Raw genomic sequence first — 21,468 nt, forward strand, 5'->3', positions numbered from 1 at the left:
GGCACGATCTCGGCTCACTGCAGCCTCCGCCTCTCAGGTTCAAGCGATTCTCCTGCTTTAGCCTCCCGAGTAGCTGGGATTACAGGTGTACGCCATCACGCCCAGATAATTTTTGTATTTTTAGTAGAGACAGGGTTTCACCATGTTGGTTAGGCTGGTCTCAAACTTCTGGCCTCCGAAAGTGCTGGGATTACCCAGGTGTGAGCCACCACACCTGGCTCTAATTCTTGTATTTTTAGTAGAGACGGGGTTTCGCCGTGTTGGCCAGGCTGGTCTTGAACTCTTGGCCTCAAGGGATCCACCTACCTGGGTCTCCCAAAGTGCTGGGATTACCCAGGTGTGAGCCACCACACCCAGCTCTAATTTTTGTATTTTTAGTAGAGACGGGGTTTTGCCATGTTGGCCAGGCTGGTCTCGAACTCCTGGCCTCAAGGGATCCACCCACCTGGGTCTCCCAAAGTGCTGGGATTACAGGTGTGAGCCACCACACCAGCCTTAAATCACACTTACAACTTCACTTCTTTTAGATACTTGCACTTAAACTGAGTTCATCAGCTGCAGGCCTGAGCGGTTACTTTTGATATCTGTCTGTCCACTCCAGTAGGAAAGGGGCTATGTCTGACTGAATCGTCCTTTCCTTTCCATTCTCCCCGCTTACGTACCCTCCACCCTTAATTCTTTCCTCACTTGAACACAGCACAGATGAGGCCCACTTGTGGGTCAGTGCAAATATGCAAGACTTAAAAAATTTTTGTTTTAATTTTTACTTTTAGAGATGGAGTCTTGCCTGTCCACGCTGGAGTGCAGAGGCATAAACACAGCTCACTTCAGCCTCAAAATCCTGGGCTCAAGCGATCCTCCCACCTCAGCCTCCCCAGTAGCTGAGACTACAGGTGTGTGCCACCATGCTTGGCTAATATTTTTGTTTGTTTGTTTTGAGGCAGGATCTCACTCCCATCATGCAGGCTGGAGTACTGTGGCACAATTATGGCTCACTGCAGCCTCGACTTCCCTGGGCTCAGGTGATTGGCCCACCTCAGCCTCCCGAATAGCTGGGACTACAGGTGTGCGCCACCATGCCCTGCTAATTTTTTGTATTTTTAGTAGAGACAGGGTTTCACTATGCCCAGGCTGGTCTCAAACTCCTGGGATCAAGTGATCTGCCCACCTCAGCCTCCCAAAATGCTGGGATTACAGGCATGAGCCACCATGCCTTGCCTAATTTTTTTTACTGTTTATTTTTTGCAGAGATGGCGTCTCACTATGTTGCCCAAGCTTATCTAGAACTCCAGGGTTCAAATGATCCTCCTGCCTTGGCCTCATAAAGTCACAAAGTGCTGGGATTACAAGCATGTACCATCATGCCTGGTTATTATTTTTATTTTCTTTCTAATTTTTTTGCACAGCTAATTATGTTGTCTACAGCACCCCAAAGTACTGGGCCCTAATGGGAATATGGGCTGCTCTATTATATATACACACATTAGAGATTTCAATCTCTTCCTCACAATTTTTTTTTTTTTTTTTCAGATGGAATCTCGCTCTGTCACCCAGGCTGGAGTGCAGTGGTGAGATCTCCACTCACTGCAAACTCCGCCTCCCAGGTTCAAGCGATCCTCCTGCCTCAGCCTCCTGAGTAGATGGGACTCCAGATGTGTGCCACCACGCCTGGCTAATTTTGTGTTTTTAGTAGAGACGGGGTTTCACCATGTTGCCCAGGCTGGTCTCAAACTCCTGGACTCAAGCAACACACATGCCTTGGCCTCGCAAAGTGCTGGGATTACAGGCTTGAGTCACTGAGCTCAGCCATCCTACCCGCAATTAATCCTGTTAGAAAGAATGAAAATCATACTTGGCAATGGGGCGTTTGGCAACTAACCTTCGATTTTCACCTCGGCTTCAGGGTCCTCATTTGGTTCTTCTGAAGGCACCAGAGGAGTGGAATCTTGAAAAAAAAAATTCTAAAATGACATTCATTATTAAGTATTCTCCTCATATTCCAACACATTACTGCTCCTATACCAAAAACGTAGCTTATCCTGGCATTTTAAATACATTTCATATATAATAAATACAAACATAATTTTAATTTTATGAGCAATAATAATAGGATAATAAACAGTAATTGAGCCTGGCACGGTGGCTCACACCTGTAATCCCAGCACTTTTGAGAGGCCGAGGTGGGCGGATCACTTGAGGCCAGGAGTTGAAGACCAGCCTGGGCAACATGGTGAAACCCCATCTCTACTAAAAATACAAAAATTAGCCGGGTGTGGTGGCGCAAGCCTGTAATCCCAGCTACTCAGGAGGCTGAGGCAAGAGAATTGCTTCAACCTGGGAGGTGGAGGCTGCAGTGAGCTGAGGTCGCAACACTGCACTCCAGCCTGGGCGATAGGGTAAGACTCTGTCACAAAAAAAAAAAAAAAAAAAGGATCATTTTGGTAATCCATGTGTTACTATCTCTCTAAGGCAGATACACAACTAAGATTAAGGCCACAGGCCACATTGCCTGTAAATGGACAGAGATGTCCCATGCCTCTAGGTTTGGGAAGGAAATCTTTATAATTATTATTATCATTTGAGACAGTCTCACTCTGTCGCCCAGGCTGGAGTGGAATGGTATGATTTCAGCTCACTGCAGGCTCCGCCTCCTAGTTTCAATCAATTCTCGTGCCTCAGCCTCCAGAGTAGCTGGGATTACAGGTGCCTGCCACCAAACCCAGCTAATTTTTGTATTTTTAGTAGAGACAGGGTCTCACCATGTTGGCCAGGCTGGTCTTGAACTCCTGATTTCAGGTGATCTGCCCACCTCAGCCTCTCAAAGTGCTGGGATTACAGGCGTAAGCCACCATGCCCGGCCCTTTTTTTCAATTATTAATTTTATCTTGGACATACATAAACCACCTTAGGAATTTAGACTTTATTCATATGATGCTCAATATTTATATATGAATGGAGGGAAGTATTATCAAATTTTACTTCTAATGCAAGAATTTCCTAAAATATTATTCAACTCTGTCCAAAAGTATTCTGTCATGCTATGCAAAAGACAAAGCAACAAACAGCAAGTTAACTTCCATATTCAGGTGCTTTAAGTAGAATTACTCTGTGTTTTATAACATCACAGATCAGAAGTACAAGAAGAGATACAGCCCTTATTATTATATCTTAGGACAAGAATTCAACTATTAATAGTTTTCTGAGAAGACAGGCATGCCAGGAAATCACTTTCTTTATTACATATAACTTGCATGTATAAAAGAGTATGTTCTCTGTAAAATGCTATAAATTTTCAGCTGGGCACGGTGGCTCACGCCTGTAATCCCAGCACTTTGGGAGGTAGAGGCGGACGAATCACTTGAGGTCAGGAGTTCGAGACCAGCCTGGCCAACATGGTGAAACCCAGTCTCTACTAAAAATACAAAAATTAGCTGGGCGTGGTGGCGGGTGCCTGTAATTGCAGCTACTCAGGAGGCTGAGGCACATGAATCGCTTGAACCCAGGAGGCAGAGGTTGTAGTGAGCCGAGATCGCGCCACTGCACTCCAGCCTGGGTGACAGAGTGAGGCTCCATCTCAAAAAAAAAAAAGAAAAGAAAAAGAAAAAGAGTATGTTCTTTGTAAAATACTATAAACTTTTTTAAAAGAGAGAGAGAGAATGCTGCATTTTTCTAACCTTCCATTGGTAATTCCATTTCTATTACTTCATTGCTTGTGGAAGAAGGGTGGCTTCCTGAAAGAAAAATAAATAATATAGAACAAAGGGAGAAATATAAAAATGAAAAAAGAAATCATTGAACACAATGCAAACAATTCAATACCCACACAGGAATACACTTGAAATACTTCTGCCCCTTGAAATAAAACTGGCTGCATGCGGGGGCTCACGCCTGTAATCCCAGCACTTTGGGAGACGGAGGCAGGTGGATCACCTGAGGTCAGGAGTTCGAGACCAGCCTGGCCACCATGGTGAAACCCCGTCTCTACTAAAAGTGCAAAAATTAGCTGGGCGTGGTAGCAGGCACCTCTAGTCCCAGCTACTCAGGAGGCTGAGGCAGGAGAATCACTTGAACCCGGGAGGCAGAGGTTGTAGTGAACCGAGGTCACACCACTGCACTCCAGACTGGGCAACAAGAGCAAGACTCCACCCCCCAAAAAATATGAATAAATAAATAAACCTCAAACAAATGATCCTTTGTTTACTTTTTTATTATTTTATTTTGGAAAATTAAAATTTTCCAAATTTTAATTCAAGCAATTCAAAGCACAGAGGTCACACAGTGCAACACCCACGACCACCAGCCCATGTAACCTTGTTTCATCTGTACCCACCCCACCCCTGTGCCCACTGGGTGGGTAAAGGGAAGTCCCAGCAGTCATAGAATTCCATGTGGTAATACCGTAGAACGAATAAGTAAGACATAAGGGCCTCTCTTCCTTTTGCATTACCACAATATCATGATTACCCTCAAAATTAACAATCGCTCTTCATCCCCGTCTGATATCTAGTCATTGTTTACATTTCCCTAGTTGTCTATTTATTTATTTATTTATTTATTTTGAGACAGGGTCTCACTGTGTCACCCGGGCTAGGATGCAGTGGCGTGATCTTGGCTCACTGCAACCTCCACCTCCTGGGCTCAAGAGAGTCTCCCACCTCAGCCTCCCAGGTAGCTGGGACTATAGGCACATGCCACCATACTCGGCTAATTTTTTTTTTTTTTTTGAGTTGGAGTCTCGCTCTGTCACCCAGACTGGAGTGCAGTGGCCGGATCTCAGCTCACTGCAAGCTCCGCCTCCCGGGTTTACGCCATTCTCCTGCCTCAGCCTCCCGAGTATCTGGGACTACAGGCACCCGCCACCTCGCCCGGCTAGTTTTTTGTATTTTTTAGTAGAGACGGGGTTTCACTGTATTAGCCAGGATGGTCTCGATCTCCTGACCTTGTGATCCGCCTGTCTCGGCCTCCCAAAGTGCTGGGATTACAGGCTTGAGCNTGGGTCTCACTGTGTCACCCGGGCTAGGATGCAGTGGCGTGATCTTGGCTCACTGCAACCTCCACCTCCTGGGCTCAAGAGAGTCTCCCACCTCAGCCTCCCAGGTAGCTGGGACTATAGGCACAGGCCACCATACTTGGCTAATTTGTTTTTTTTTTTTGAAGTTGGAGTCTCGCTCTGTCACCCAGACTGGAGTGCAGTGGCCGGATCTCAGCTCACTGCAAGCTCCGCCTCCCGGGTTTACGCCATTCTCCTGCCTCAGCCTCCCGAGTATCTGGGACTACAGGCACCCGCCACCTCGCCCGGCTAGTTTTTTGTATTTTTTAGTATGAGACGGGGTTTCACTGTATTAGCCAGGATGGTTTCGATCTCCTGACCTTCTGATCCGCCTGTTTCGGCCTCCCAAAGTACTGGGATTACAGGCTTGAGCCACCGCGCCCGGCCTACTCGGCTAATTTTTAAAATTTGTTTGTACAGACAGGGTCTCCTGTGTTGCCAAGGCTGATCTCGAACTCCTGAGCTCAGACAATGTGCTCACCTCGGCCTCCCAAAGCACTGGGATTAGAGGTGTGAACCACCACGCCCAGCACATAAATGTCCTTTTTTTTTTTTTAAGTTTTTATTTGGAAAATGTGTTTTATGTTTTATTTTATTATTTTATGTATTTATTTTATTTGTAGACAGTCTTACTCTGTTGCCCGGGTCGGAGTGCGGTGATATGATCAGGATTTCCTGCAGCCTGGACCTCCTGTGCTCCAACAATCCTCCCACCTCAGCCTCCTGAGTAGCTGGGACTATAGGCATACAGCACTAAACCTGGCTAATTTTTATTTCTTTCTTTATTTATTTGAGACAGAGTCTTACTCTGTCACCCAGGCTGGAGTGCAGTGGCGCAGTCTTGGCTCACTGCAACTTCTGCCTTCCAGGTTCAAGCAATTCTCCTGCTTCAACCTCCTGAGTAGCTGGGACTACAGGTGTGCGTCACCACGCCTGGCTAATTTTTGTATTTTTAGTAGAGATAGGGTTTCACCATGTTGGCCAGGCTGGTCTCCAACTCCTGACCTCAAGTGATCCACCCGCCTCGGCCTCCCAAAGTGCTGACATTACAGGCGTGAGCCACTGTGCCCAGCTAATTTATTTTAATACTTTTTTTGTAGAGATGGGGTCCCACTGTGTTGCTTAGGCTGGTCTTGAACTCCTGGGCTGAAGCAATCCACCTGTCTCAGCTTTCCAAGTGATCCCAAGGCACTTTTCCCAGTGCCTGGACCGGAAACTTCAAATTTACAGAAAAGTTGCAAAAATCAAATAGTACAAGATCCATGTACCTTTTGCCCGGATCACACAATGTTAACATTTTACCCGGTTTCCTTTCATCGGGATGTCTTTCCCTCCCTCCCTCCCTCCCTCTCCTCTCCCCTCCATCTGTCATCTATACAAGTGTATATACACATACTTTTTAATATTTTTCCTGAACCATTTGAGGGAAAGTTACATACATCATAGGCCTTGATCTCTAAATAATTCAGTGACTGTTTCCTAAGAATAGGGACATTCCTTTACACAATCAGAACAACGCTTTTAAAACCAGGACATTTAGCTGCAAGACGACACCTTGATCCATTTTATCATGGGTATTGCAATTTTCTCAGCTGACTCAAATGTCCTTTAGAGCTTTTCTCTTTTCAGTACAGGATCCAGTTTAGGGCCAGGTAGTGTTTCCAGCTGTCGTGTCTTTTAAATCTCCTTTAATCAGGAATGGTTCCATAGTCTGTCTTTGTGTTTTATAACATTGACATTTTTTACGAATAGAAATCCCCTCCTTGGCTGGGCGCAGTGGCTCATGCCTGTAATCCCAGCACTCTGGGAGGCCAAGGCAGGCAGGTTGCCATCACCTGAGGTCAGGAGTTTGAGACCAGCCTGGCCAACATGGTGAAACCGCTTCTCTACCAAAAATACAAAAATCAGCCGGGCATGGTGGTAGACGCCTGTAATCTCAGCTATTCTTGAGGCTGAGCCAGGAGAATCACTTGAACCTGGGAGGTGGAGGTTGCAGTGAGCCACAGTCATGCCACTGCATTCCGGTCTGGGCGACAGAGCGAGACTCTGTCTCAAAAAAAAAAAAAAAAAAGTAAACCAATAAATTTCTCTGAGTTTCTCACATTCTGGATTTTATTGACTATGTCCTTGTGGTGATGTTTTCATATGTGCCTGTATTCCATGTATCCCCTAAAAATTGCTGGTTAGCTCTAAAGGCTGGATCAGACGTAGGTCTGATTGTTTTTTTTTTGTTTTGTTGTTTTTTGTTTTTTGAGACACAGTCTCACTTCAGCACCTAGGCTGGAGTGCAGTGGTGTCATTATAGTTCGCTGCAGCCTTGACCTCCCAGACTCAAGCGATCTTCCCACCTCAGCCTCCCAAGTAGCTGGGGCTACAGGCATGCGCCACCACGCCTGGCTACTTTTTGTATTTTTTGTAGAGATGCGGTCTCACCATGTTGCCCAGGCTGGTTTGAACTCCTGCCTTGGCCTCCCAAAGTACTGGGATCACAGGTATGAGACACTACACCTGGACTGGTTTGAATTTTTTTGTTTGGTTTTGAAGAATCTTTGACAAAAGTGGTGTGGTGTACTTTCTGCTGGATCCCATCAGGAGACTAGTGACCAGTCAGTTCAGGAACTGTCAGTCAGGTCTGTCCATGATAAAGTCTCCATCAGACTTTTATAAAATGGTTGTAACGGCGACTGACAATTATTGCCAAGACGCATTGCTTCATTAGGTGGTACAAAATCATGACAGTCGTGACAATTTATGACTTCTTTTTAAAAGCCTTATGGGCCTGGTGTGGCAGCTCATGCCTGTAATCCAGCACTTTGGGAGGCCAAGGTGAGTGGATCACCTGAGGTCAGGAGTTCGAAACCAACCTGGCCAACATGACGAAACCCCGTCTCTACTAATAATACAAAAAATTAGCCAGGCGTAGTGGCATACGCCTGTAATCCCAGCTCCTCAGGAGGCTGAGGCACAAGAATCTGAGCCCAGGAGGCAGAGGTTTCAGTGAGTGGAAATAGCACCACTGAACTCCAGCTTGGGCAACAGAGTAAGATTCTGTCTCAAAAAAAAAAAAAAAAAAAAAGTATGTGGATTTAGGCCAGGCATGGTGGCTCACGCCTATAATCTCAGCAATTCAGGAGGCCAAGGCTAGAGGACTACTTGAGCCCAGGAGTTAGAGACCAGCCTAGGCAACAAGGTGAGACCTCATCTCTATAAAAAACAAACAAGAGTACATGGATTTAGGTTAAATAGAATCTATTTCATAACTGTAGGATTATTTACTCTAAATGGCAATATGCTAAATCCTAGGTAAACATACATGGGTGTTCGCCTGTTTTTCAGACAGGTAGTAATTAAAATCTTCCATCCCAAATAACTTTTGGGGAAGAAAATTATCATCAAACAGTATTACCTTGCATATTATAGTGATAGTAATTAGGATCTTCTGATTCTTTCTTGACTGCGACAGCTTCTGCTTTCAGTGAAATGCCTTAGAATGCAATGGAAATTATAAAATTGTATGTTAGGTTAAGCTTGCCAACAGAGAATATGACTAGCTAATATAAGTTGATTAATACAGCAGTGTTACAATCAGCAAAATAATTTGTAGCTCACTCACTATGAACAAATTTGATCTCTTGATACAAAAATAGAAATACTATAAATATAAAATAATGTACATATAGAAAACATACATTTATGTATTTATGTATATTTATATAAAAATAATATCAATTGTAAAATCACTAGAAAAGGAAAGAAGGAAGGAAGGGACCGGGCATGGTGGCTCACACCTGCAATACCAGTACTTTGGGAGGCCGAGGCGGGCAGATCACTTGAGGTCAGGAGTTCGAGACCAGCCTGGCCACCATGGTAAAACCTGTCTCTACTAAAAATATAAAAATTAGCTGGGAGTGGTGGCAGACGCCTGTAGCCACAGCTACACGGGAGGCTGAGGCAGGAGAACTGCTTGAACCCAGGAGGTGGAGGTTGCAGTGAGCTGAGATAGAGCCACTGCACTCCAGCCTGGTTGACAAAGCGAGACTCTGTCTCAAAAAAAAAAAAAGGAGGATGGTGAAGGAAGGCATCACGAAGGTGGGAGACCTTAGTTCTGGTTCTAGTCCTAGTTTTGGGAGATTTTCCCCTTCATGGCGACTGAATATCCACATGCATTTACATGAAATGCTGTGAAGATTATTCTGTCATGGAGCCTGAACTGACATGTATAATCTATTTTTTTTTTTTTGAGACAGAATCTCACTCTGTTGCCCAGGCTGGAGCACAGTGGCATGATCTCAGCTCACTGCAACATCCACCTCCCAGGTTCAAGGGACCCTCCTGCCTCAGCCTCCCAAGTAGCTGAGACTACAGGCACACGCCACCACACCTGGCTAATTTTTGCATTTTCAGTAAATGACGGGGTTTCACCATGTTGGCCAGGCTGGTCTCGAACTCCTGACCTCAGGTGATCCACCCACCTTGGTCTCCCAAAGTGCGGGGATTACAGGCGTGAGTCACCATGCCGGGCCAGGCACTTATAATCTTAAGTTACCCACTACAATGGAATGGATTTCAAAACCTGGAGAAGATACATCAGTAAAATCAAAGGCCTTTATCAGAGAAAGGTGTGGTTGGCTGCAAAAACAGGCTCAAGACCTCTCCCATCCCAGGATGTACATCCCTTTGCAATTTGACTCTCCCATGCTTCTTTTCTAGAAGTCTGTTTCTCTGCCATTTTGTTATATTTTCTGAGACAGAGTCTCGCTCTGTCACCCAGTGGAGTGCAGTGACGCGATCATGGCTCACTACAACCTGTCTCCTGGGCTCAAACGATCCTCCTGTCTCAGTCTCCCGAGTAGCTGGGACTACAGGCATGCATCACCATGCCTGCCTAATTTTTTATTTTTTGTAGAGTTGGAGTTTCACCATGTTGTCCAGGCTCGTCTCAAACTCCTGGACTCAAGCAATTTGCCTGCCTTGGCCTCCCAAAGTGTTGGGATTACAGCTGTAAACCACGGCGCCAGGCCATTCTCTGCCCCTTAATCTGGCCCTGGCTGTGTGACTTGCTTTGGTCAATGGGACATCAGCAGATGGGATGCAAACAGAGGCTTGAGAAGAGTTTGATCATCTGTGCCTCCTGCTTTTAGAATCTCATCACCATGGGAACCGGCCTGGGGTGCTTCCTATAGGGTATGAGGCCACGAGGAGAGAGATCCTGATGTCCCAGCCAAGGCCTCAGACACACAGCCATCCGGCCCTTGCTGAGCCAGTCCAGCCAACACACAGAAATGTAAGAGAGACTAAATATTCCATTCCAGCCATTCCATTCCATTCCATTCCATTCCAGCCATTCCATTCCATTCCATTGGAGTCCTTCCCCTTCCCCTTCCCCTTCCAGCCCAGGCTGGAGTGCAATGGCACGATCTCGGGTCACTGCAGCCTCCACCTCCCAGGTTCAAGTGATTCTCCTACCTCAGCCTCCCGAGTAGCTGGGACTACAGATGTGCACCACTATGCCTGGCTAATTTTTGTATGTTTAGTGCAGACAGGGTTTCACCATGTTGGCCAGGCTGGTCTCCAACTCCTGACCTCAGGTGATCCACCCGCCTCGGCCTCCCAAAGTGCTGGGATTGCAGGCATGAGCTACCACACCCGACCTCATTTCAGGGTACGTTTAAATACAGCAATAGATGACCCATACTAAAATATACATGTAACTTAACCATGAATGTTTATTCGACTTTTTTTTTTTTTTTTTTTAAGACGGGGTCTGGTTCTGTCGCCTAGGCTGGAGTGCAGTGGTGTGATCTTGGCTCACTGCAAGCTCTGCCGCCTGGGTTCACGCCATTCTCCTGTCTCAGCCTCCCGAGTAGCTGGGACTACCGGCACCTGCCACCACACCCTCCTAATTTTTTTTGTATTTTTAGTGGAGACTGGGTTTCACCATGTTAGCCAGGATGGTCTCGATCTCCTGACTTTGTGACCCACCCACCTCTGCCTCCCAAAGTGCTGGGATTATAGGCATGAGCCACCGCACCCAGCCAACCATTTTGTGTTATAATAGCAACACAAAAAAACTGTGGCACAGCTTGGGGTTCATTGTTTAGCATAATTTATAAGTTCTGAGGGGTCGTCTGAAAACCTTTAACAGCTCTGTTGTTATAAGGATAGTGAAGCTAAACATTTAAAAATCTGATTGTCAGCCGAGGACGGTGGCTCAGACCTGTAATCCCAGCACTTTGGGAGGCTAAGGTGGGCAGATCACTTAAACTCAAGAGTTCAAGACCAGCCTGAACAACAGGGTGAAACCCTGTCTCTATTAAAAATACAAAAACCAGCCAGGCGTGGTGGCGGGTGCCTGTAATCCCAGCTACTCGGAAGGCTGAGGCAGGAGAATTGCTTGAACCCGGGAGGTGGAAGTTGCAGTGAGCTGAGATCTTACCACTGCACGCCAGTCTGGGCGACAGCGAGACTCTGTCTCAAGAAAAGAAAAAAATTGGCCTGGTGCGGTGGCTCATGTCTATAATCCTAGCACTTTGGGAGGCCAAGGCGGGCAGATTGCCTAAGCTCAGGAGTTTGAGACCAGCCTGGGCAACAGGGTGAAACCCCGTCTCTACTAAAATACAAAAAATTAGCTGGGCGTGATGGCGTGCGCCTGATTCCAGCTACTCAGAAGGTTGATACAGGAGAACTCAGGAGGCGGAGGTTGCAGTAAGCTGAGATGGTGCCACTGCACTCCAGCCTGGCAAGACTCAAAAAAAAAAAAAAAAAAAAAAAAAAAAAGACAAGACAAGACAGACAGAAAGAAAGAGAAAGAAAGAAAGAGAAAAGAAAGAGGGATGGAAGGAAGGAAAGAGAAGGGAAAGAGGCCGGCGCGCGTGGCTCAAGCCTCGTAATCCCAGCACTTTGGGAAGGCTGAGACAGGCGGATCACGAGGTCAGGAGATCGACGACCATCCCTGGGGCTAACACCGGTGAAACCCCCGTCTCTCTAAAAATACAAAACTAGCTGGCGGAGGTGGCGGCGCCTGTAGTCCCAGCTACTCGGAGGCCTGAGCAGGAGAATGGCGTAAACCCGGGAGGCGGGAGCGTTGCAGTGAGCTGAGACTCTGCCACTGCCTCCAGTCCGGGTTGACAAGAGCGAGACTCCGCCTCAAAAAAAAAAAAAACAAAAAAAAGAAAGGGAAAGAAGAGAGGGAAGGAAGGAGGGGAGGAAGGAAGGGAAGGGAAAGAAGAAAAGAAGAAAGAAAGAAAGAAGAAGAAAGAAAGAAAGAAAGAAAGAAAGAAAGAAAGAAAGAAAGAAAGAAAGAAAGAAAGAAAGAAGAGACAGACAGACTTAAAACCAGGGAGATGTTTCTTCTATGTAGCAAATGCTATCACAAGAAATAAGGAGCAATTGAGGACCGGCTCGCAGGAGCCTGCCAGCAGCTGGTACCAATCCGTATCGCTTCATTAAGTCTACAGTAGGAAGTTTTGTGAATAAGGAAGCATATTTTTGTTAAAATGAAACCACATCTCCAACAAAGGCACGTAGGAACCACACATCTAGCCCAACAGCTGGTGAGGAAGGAAACTCGGCCCCTGGGGACACTGATCACTTCTCATTCTCACCCCTTTCATCTTCCCAGGTTCTTCTTCTTCTTCTTCTTCTTTTTCTTTTCTTTTAGAGACAGAGTCTTGCTCTGTCACCCAGGCTGGAGTGCAGTGGTGCCATCTTGGCTCACTGCAACCTTTGCCTCCTAGGTTCAAGCAACTGTCCTGCCTCAGCCTCCTGAGTAGCTGGGATTACAGGCACCCACCACCACGCCTGGCTAATTTTTGTATTTTTAGTAGAGACGGTGTTTCACCATGGTGGCCAGGCTGGTCTCAAACTCCTGACTTTAGGTGATCCGCCCACCCTGGCCTCCCAAATTGCTGGGATTACAGGCGTGAGCCACCATGCCTGACCTCATCTTCCCAGTTTGTATGGGGAGCCTGTGGCTTGGGGTATTTTTTAAAATTCTCTGTGACCAGGTAAGACACAGGCAGAACATATCTGAGCTCTGAAAACATCCCAGGCTAAAATTGAGTGGGCAGGAGTTTGAGGCCTGTCAGGTCAGAAACAAGACTAAGATTCCACAGCTGACCTGTGCTCACAGCTGAATTGTGCTGAGCTGACATACTGTGCCTGCTTCTCTCCATTCAACTTGTCTTGGTTTGACTTAGAACCACTGCAGAGGAGAAGCATTCTCCTGCTTCAGCCTCCCAAAGTGCTGAGATTACAAGCGTGAACCTTTCCACTTTTAATGCTTTCAGTATTTTCCCATCCCTTGATTAAACATTTGGGTTTAAATTATTTTTGTTGTTGTTATTTCTTTTTGAGACATTTTTTTTGTTCAGACTCTCACCTGAAGCTGGAGCTTCTGCTAAGCACCTGTTTGCATGGGGATGGAAGGGACATGAGCACCCACAGTTGTGGCGAAAAGATCCCTGGGTGTGACAAAGGAGGAGCTGGGCCAAGGAGACCCACCCACTGTGTCCCTGGACCTCCCAAGGAATCCCAGGAGCCTCGAAGCATAAACCACATCTTCACCGTCTTAGAGACGCTGCTGTCCTTACTTCATTTTACTCATGCTAAAGGCTCTATTTTTCCTTTTTCTAGATCTTTCTCTCTCTCTCTTCCATTCTTTCTTTCTCAGATGGATTTTCACTCTGTCGCCCAGGTTGGAGTGCAACGGCACAGCATCAGCTCACAGCAAACTTTCCCTCCCGGGTTCAAGCAATTCTCCTGTCTCAGCCTCCCAAGTAGCTGGGATGACAGGTGTGAGCCACCACACCTGGCTAATTTTTGTATTTTTAGTAGAGATGGGGTTTCACCATGTCGGCTAGGCTGGTCTCAAACTCCTGACCTCAGGTGATCTGCCTGCCTCCCAAAGTACTGGGATTACAGGCCTGAGCCACTGGACACAGCCAGATCTTTGTTTCTTAACATAGAATATTGTTTTTCTTTTGGATTATGATTATTATTTCTTAGAGCCAGGGTCTCGCTCTGTCACTCAGGCTGGAGTGCAGTGGTGCAGTCATGGCTCACTCCAGCCTTTATCTCCTGGGCCCAGGTGATCCTCCAACCTCAGCCTCCCAAGTAGCTGGGATTATAAGTGCACGCCACCATGTCTGGCTAATTTTTTATTTATAAATAATTTTGTAGAGATAGGGTCTCGCTCTGTTGCCCAGGCTGGTCTCAAATTCCTGGGCTCAAGCGATCCTCCTGCTTCAGCCTCCCAAAGTGCTGAGATTACAAGTGTGAACCTTTCTACTTTTAATGCTTTCAGTATTTTCCCATCCCTTGATTAAACGTTTGGGTTTAAATTATTTTTGTTGCTGTTGTTTCTTTTTGAGACAGAGTCTTGCTCTGCTGCCCAGGCTGGAGTGCAGTGGCATGATCTCGGCTCACTGCAACCTCCACCTCCTGGGTTCAAGCGATTCTCATGCCTCAGCCTCCTGAGTAGCTGGGATTACAGGCACCTGCCACCATGCCCAGCTAATTTTTTGTATTTTTAGTAGAGACAGGGTTTCACCTTGTTGGCCAGGCTGGTCTCGAACTGACCAGGTCCTGACCTCAAGTGATCCGCCTACCTTGGCCTCCCAAAGTGCTGGGATTACATGTGTGAGCCAGTGCACCTAGCCTAAATATATATATTTTTAATCTTAACCTGTTAACATTTTTCCTCTAATTAATGCTGGTTTTCTTTCATTGAGGAGGGAGGAGAAGCAAGAATGGGGTCAACTACTCTCATCCACTGAAGAGGGATTTTTTTTCTAGCATATACTGTCATAGTAATGTACTTATACTGTAAAACATGTAGAAATAACAGAAAAGTCCAAAAAAGCAGTAAAGTATGTCCAAAATAAAACACTGCTCTATTTGTGAGTCAAGTAATAATTCCAATTTTATATTCAAAATGTTTTACTCATTTCAAATTCAGGTTCTAATTCAACTATAATTAAAATAATATTTTGTCCACAAATATGTGTATTTAACAACGTCTTAGTCCCCAGTATTTACTGAATTAGAAGGTTCTCTCTTTTTTTTTTTTTCCTTTTTTTCTTTTTTGAGACAACGTCTCTCTCTGTCACCCAGGCTGGAGTGCAGTGGCACCATTACAGCTCACTGCAGCCTCGACCTCCTGGGCTTATGCGATCCTCCCACCTTAGCCTCCTGAGTAGCTGGGATCACAGGCATGCACCACCATTTTTTGCATTTTTTGCAGAGATGAAGTCTCGCCATGTTGCCCAGGCTGGTCTTGAACTCTGGTGTTCAAGCAATTCACCTGCCTCAGCCTCCCAAAGTGTTGGAGTTACAGTCGTGAACCCCCGCACCCTGCCAAGACTCTGTTTTCTAGATATTTGAGTAAAATAATGGTTCTTCTGCAAATGAGCCTCCATTGAGGTTAATTCGTGCCCTGGTCTTTATTTATTTATTTATTTGATAAAACAAAAGAAAGGTGTCAAATGATAACCTGCTAGATACTTGTTTTTGTTTTTGAGACAGAATCTCACTCTGTAGCCCAAGCTGGAGTGCTGTGGCACCATCTCGGCTCACCGCAATCTCCACTGCCCAGGCTCAAGCGAGTCTCATGCCTCAGCCTCCCGTGTAGCTGGGACTACAGGTGCACATGACCATGCCCAGCTAATTTTTTGTATTTTAGTAGAGACAGGGTTTCACCATGTTGGCCAGGATGGTCTTGAACTCCTGAGCTCAGGCGATCTGCCTGCCTCAGCCTCCCAAAGTGCTAGGATTATAGGCGTGATCCACCATGCCCAGCCTTGTTTGTTTTTTTGAGACAGGGTCTTGCTCTGTCACCCACGCTGTAGTGCAGTGGCGCCAACTCAGGTCCCCGCAGCCTCAGCCTCCCAGGTCCAAGCAATTCTCTTGCCTCAGCCTCCCGGGTAGCTGGGATTACAGGCACGCACAGCCACGCCCAGCTACTTTTTTTATTTTTAGTAGAGACTGGGTTTCACCATGTTGGCCAGGCTGGTCTTGAACTCCTGACCTCAAGTGATCCGCCTGCCTCGGCCTCCCAAAGTGCTGGGATTACAGGCGTGAGCTACCATGCTTGGCCGATCCTTGATTCTAAAAGCATCATGGTACCCACCAGAATCTTCCATGGGTTCAGTTTTCACACTGATGGGGCCGCAGCTGCAAGGAGAAGGGAACCCTGGTCAGGATGGGCAGGGTGAGGACCAGGCAGAGCCGCCTGGACACGCTAAGCTCAAATGCCCTGGGTCTCCGCGGCACCAAATCCCCCTCCTCCCATCAACCAAATGCAACACTGCCTCCACTCTAACATTAACGTTCTTAATAAGTTGTTCCAAAATTAAACGTGTCTACTGAAAATAGTCTTCTAATTCCAAAGGTCTTTCTGGACAAAGAATAGGACAGAAAGTAAGGAAGAGAAGAAGCACACTAACCCTTTACACTGCACTTAAATGCTGTAAGGAGGCCTGTCATCCAAAAACGAACACTGTGCATAGTTGTGGATTTTAGTTTTTATGATTTATCTTTTACCTTTCATTTGATGATACTATGGATCTCTCAGCATCTGTTACCATCCCAGGGCCACCTGTGGAGGAATAAAAAGACATATACCAGCCCCTTTTAGCACCTTGGAAAATGACTAACATCCGAAGGCATAGAAATTGACAGCAAACACACAGAAAACGGAACTCCCAGATCGAAGCCATCGTGGAAAAGTCATTGAGAGAGAAACTGACTCAAAGCAGCCGCTGTGTTCCGGGGCCATTTGTGTGGGCAGGATGGGGATTACCGAGGAGTGTTTTGGGGCCAGAGCATGGGCATGGGGCCGAGCCTCAGCTCACCAGCTGGGCTGCCTCCAGCAACTCACTAAACCTCCCTCGGCCTCCACTTCCTTGTGAACACGGTGGTTGTGGGAGGATTCATGAATATATGAAAAATGACTACAACAGTGCCTGTACATTGTAAGCACTAAGTTACAGCTGCTATGACACGAGCTTCCCCTTGATCTGTGGTTTCGCTTTCCTCAGTTTGTTCCCCAAGGTCAACCAAGGTCTCCAAAGAGTAAACGGAAAATTCCAGAAATAAACAATTCAGAAGTTTGAAATCACACGTTGTTCTGAGCAGCGTGATGAAGTGTGGTGCCGTCCTGCCTGGATGTGACTCATCCCTTTGTCCTGCAATCCATGCTGTCTACACTACTTGCCCATTAGTCACTGAGTAGCTGGCTCTGTTATCAGACTGATGGTCCTGGGAAGGCTGAGGTGCTTGTGCTCAAGTCACCTTTATTTGACTTCATAATGGCCCCAAAGTGCAAGAGTAGTAATGAGGGCATATTGTTATAATTGTTCTATTTTATCTTTAGTTATTGCTGTTAATCTCCTACTGTGTTTGATTTATTGATTTACTGAGATGGATCTTGCTCTGTTGCCTGGGCTGGAGTGCAGTGGCATTATCTCGGCTCACTGAAAACTCTACCTCCTGGGTTTAAGCAATTCTCCCGCCTCAGCCTCCCGAGTAGCTGGGACTACAGGCGCACACCACCACAAGTGGCTAATTTTTGTATTTTCAGTAGAGACAGGGTTTCACCATGTTGGCCAGGCTGGTCTCAAACTCCTGACCTCAGGTAATCCACCCACTTTGGCCTCCCAAAGTGCTGGGATTACAGGCATGAGCCACCACGCCCGGCCTGTGTTTGATTTATAAATTAAACTTTCTCATAGGTATGTATGGATAGGGAAAAACAGTATATGTAGGGTTCTGTACTACCCATGGGTCTGGGCATCCACTGGGGGTCTTGAAGCATATTCCCCTAGCATAAGCCGGGACCACTGTATTATTGTTTTGCTGTGATGGTGATACAAGTCAGTTGGGACAACAGTCCATGGCCACCTGCCACCCTGTCCCCTCACTTCTCCTTTAATGTGAGTTAGAGGATGACAGGAACTCACCATCGCTCCCGAAACAGACTTTACACTGTGTTTAGTCCCCGGCTAAGAAGAACTGGAGCATGTCATACACCCAGCAGGTGTCTTGTGAACTGTGCCACCCCCCGACCCCTGCCATCTCCTTACTCCACCTAGGCAGTCTCAGCAAGACATTCCCTTTTATTCTTATTTATTTATTTATTTTTGAGACAGAGTCTCATTTTCTCACCCAAGCTAGAGTGCACTGGCACAATCTCAGCTCACTGCAAACTCTACATCTCGGGTTCAAACGATTCTCCTGCCTCAGCCTCCTGAGTAAGTGGGATAACAGGTACCCGCCACCACGCCTGGCTAACTTTGGTAATTTTAGTAGAGATGGGGTTTTACCATGTTGACCAGGCTGGTCTTGAACTCCTGACCTCGAGTGATCTGCCCACCTCTGCCTCCCAAAGTGCTGGGATTACAGGTGTGAGTCACTGCGCCCAGCCAGTTTTTTTTTTTAATAGCTACAAATATATTTTTCTTTTCTTTTAAATTTATTTCTTCTTAAAAAAAAAAAGGGTGGGGGAGGAGGGAGATACATCTACAGAACGTGCAGGTTTGTTACCTAGGCACATGTGTGCCACAGTGGCTTGCTGCACCTATTGGCCCGTCCTCTAAGTTCCCTCCCCTCACCTGAATCCAAGTTTTAATGAAGAAGAAGTGGTTCAGCAGCTCAGAAGCGCCACCAAACCTGAGAAGCTGTCACTTACCCAGCTGACTCTCTGGTCCGAGGAAGGGTCTGCAAGAAAAGCAACACCGTCACCCAGCATGGACACATGAAAAAAGGGCGACACGTCTGAACAGTCAGCTCTGAACTGCAACAGGCGGAACGCACGAGTGAATTAAAATTACGCGATCAGTTTCATCTTTAAACGAACTGAGGGGGTTGGGGTGCAGAGCGTGTCACCTATTTATGATGAATGAAATCCCTGCTTTGTTCTCCAAAATCCATTTCAGGGTTTCAAGGTTGTAATTCTCAGGGTGTTGAAAGGCAATGCCTTCCGGAAGCCCCTGCACTACCACAGCCGACTGGTCTCGCAGCATCTTCTCATAGGGAACAGGCACCATCACCGTCGTTCCTAAGGCTTTACCTACAAGAAGATGCAAGCGTCTTTAGATGGTGTGAACCTAATGTTCCACCAGTGGTTTTTTTAGGTTCTTTCTTTTTGTAGAGATGGAGTCTCACTCTGCCACCCAGGCTGGAGTGCAATGGCGAGATCTCGGCTCATCGCAACCTCCGCCTCCCGGATTCAAACAATTCTTCTGCCTCAGCCTCCCGAATAGCTGGGACTACAGGCACACACTGCCACACCCAGGTAATTTCTTTTGTATTTTAGTAGAGATGGGGGTTTCACCATGTTGCCCCAGACTGGTCTCAAACTGCTGAGCTCAGACAATCCACCCACCTCAGCCTCCCAAAGTGTTAGGATTACAGGCGTAAGCCACCGAGCCCAGCCTAGTTTTTTTTTTTTTTTGTCGTTGTTGTTGTTTTAATTAAGAGACGGTTTCGACTGGGCTCACTGCAACCTCTGCCTCCGGGGTTCAAGCAATTCTCCTGCCTCTGCCTCCTGGCCTGCCACCGTGCCCAACTAATTTTTATATTTTTAGTAGAGAAGGAGTTTCACAGGCCGGGCGCGGTGGCTCAAGCCTGTAATCCCAGCACTTTGGGAGGCCGAGACGGGCGGATCATGAGGTCAGGAGATCGAGACCATCCTGGCTAACACGGTGAAACCCCATCTCTACTAAAAAATACAAAAAAAAACTAGCCGGGTGAGGTGGCGGGCACCTGTAGTCCCAGCTACTGGGAGGCTGAGGCAGGAGAATGGCGTAAACCTGGGAGGCGGAGCTTGCAGTGAGCTGAGAACCGGCCACTGCACTCCAGCCCGGGCGACAGAGCGAGACTCCATCTGAAAAAAAAAAAAAAAAAAAAGAAGGGGTTTCACTATATTGGCCAGGCTGGTCTCGAACTCTTGATCTCAGATGATCCACCCGCCTCAGCCTCCCAAGTAGTTGGCGTGAGTCACTAGGTCCGGCCTGTTATCTAGCTTTTTAAAACACTGCAAAGGATTTTTGAAAATTATTTTTATTTTATTTTGTAGAGACAGGATCTTACTATGCTGCTCAGTCTGGTCTCAAACTCCTGGGCTCAAATGATCCTCCCACCTTAGCCTCCTAAGTAGCTGGGATTATAGGCTCAAGCCACCATGCCCAGTGTGTGTGTGTGTGTGTGTGTGTGTGTGTGTGTGTGTTTTAAATTCCCATCTTCATGCCTATGGAAAGACATGGGTAGGTGGAGCGACAACTGAGGGGTGAGGGAGGTGACTGAGCCAACATTGACTATCTTTAACAATACACTGGCCTTGATGTGAGGGCTCTCTAAAATGGGATCAAGGAAGAAAGACTGATCAATACAGAAGTTTCCACAGAGCAGAAGATCCAAGATCCACATCATCTTCTATAAGAACACTTAATCTGGTAATCAAGAACTGGTGGCCAGGCGTGGTGGCTCACACCTGTAATCCCAACAATTTGGGAGGCCAAGGCAGGAGGATCACCTGAGGTCAGGAGTTCGAGACCAACCTGGCCAACACGGCAAAACCCTGTCTCTACTAAAAATACAAAAATTAGCTGGGCATGGTGGTGGGCACCTGTAATCCTAGCTACTCAGGAGGCTGGGGTGGGAGAATTGCTTAAACCCAGGAGACAGAGTTTGCAGTGAGCTGAGATTGCATCATCGCACTTCAGCCTGGGTGACAGAGCAAAACTCCCTCTCAGAAAAAAAAAAGAAAAGAAAAAAAACACCCATATGCTTATCCTTGGTTGATAAGCATATGGGTTTTGAAATGTTCAAAACACTGTTAAGTAGTTGGCAATAAGATTGTCTGTGACACTGTCCTACTCCTGGGTGAACCACTTAGAGAATTCATGCTTGGCTGGGCGCGGTGGCTCATGCCTACAATCCTAGCACTTTGGGAGGCCAAGGCGGGCGGATCACATGGTCAGGAGTTCAAGACCAGCCTGGCCAGCATGGTGAAACCCCATCTCTACTAAAAATACGAAAATTTGGCCGGGCGCGGTGGCTCAAGCCTGTAATCCCAGCACTTTGGGAGGCCGAGACGGGCGGATCACGAGGTCAGGAGATCGAGACCATCCTGGCTAACACGGTGAAACCCCGTCTCTACTAAAAAATACAAAAAACTAGCCGGGCGTGGTGGCGGGTGCCTGTAGTCCCAGCTATTCGGGAGGCTGAGGCAGGAGAATGGCATGAACCCGGGAGGCGGAGCTTGCAGTGAGCTGAAGTGAGCTGAGATCCGGCCGCTGCACTCCAGCCCGGGCGGCAGAGCGAGACTCCATCTCAAAAAAAAAAATACAAAATTAGCTGGGTGTGGTGGTGGACGCCTGTAATCCCAGCTACTTGAGAGCCTGAGGCAGGAGAATTGA

General features: G+C 46.9%; 1 protein-coding gene across 1 annotated transcript in view; it reads right to left on the reverse strand.

Annotated features, from left to right (window-relative positions):
• Positions 1–21,468, reverse strand: part of GTF2IRD2B (GTF2I repeat domain containing 2B) — a 67,172-nt gene that overhangs the window by 10,906 nt on the left and 34,798 nt on the right. Inside the window, exons 5-11 of the mRNA XM_017849887.1 lie at positions 18,935–19,118; positions 18,738–18,766; positions 16,592–16,646; positions 16,179–16,222; positions 8,457–8,534; positions 3,675–3,731; positions 1,880–1,945 (exon numbers count right to left, since the gene is read on the reverse strand). Coding sequence (XP_017705376.1) covers positions 1,880–1,945; positions 3,675–3,731; positions 8,457–8,534; positions 16,179–16,222; positions 16,592–16,646; positions 18,738–18,766; positions 18,935–19,118 — 513 coding nt within the window. The remainder of the gene's footprint in view (positions 1–1,879; positions 1,946–3,674; positions 3,732–8,456; positions 8,535–16,178; positions 16,223–16,591; positions 16,647–18,737; positions 18,767–18,934; positions 19,119–21,468) is intronic.

This window comes from Rhinopithecus bieti, unplaced genomic scaffold (assembly GCF_001698545.2).
Source record: "Rhinopithecus bieti isolate Rb0 unplaced genomic scaffold, ASM169854v2 scaffold_31823, whole genome shotgun sequence".
NCBI classification, from domain to species: Eukaryota; Metazoa; Chordata; class Mammalia; order Primates; family Cercopithecidae; genus Rhinopithecus; species Rhinopithecus bieti.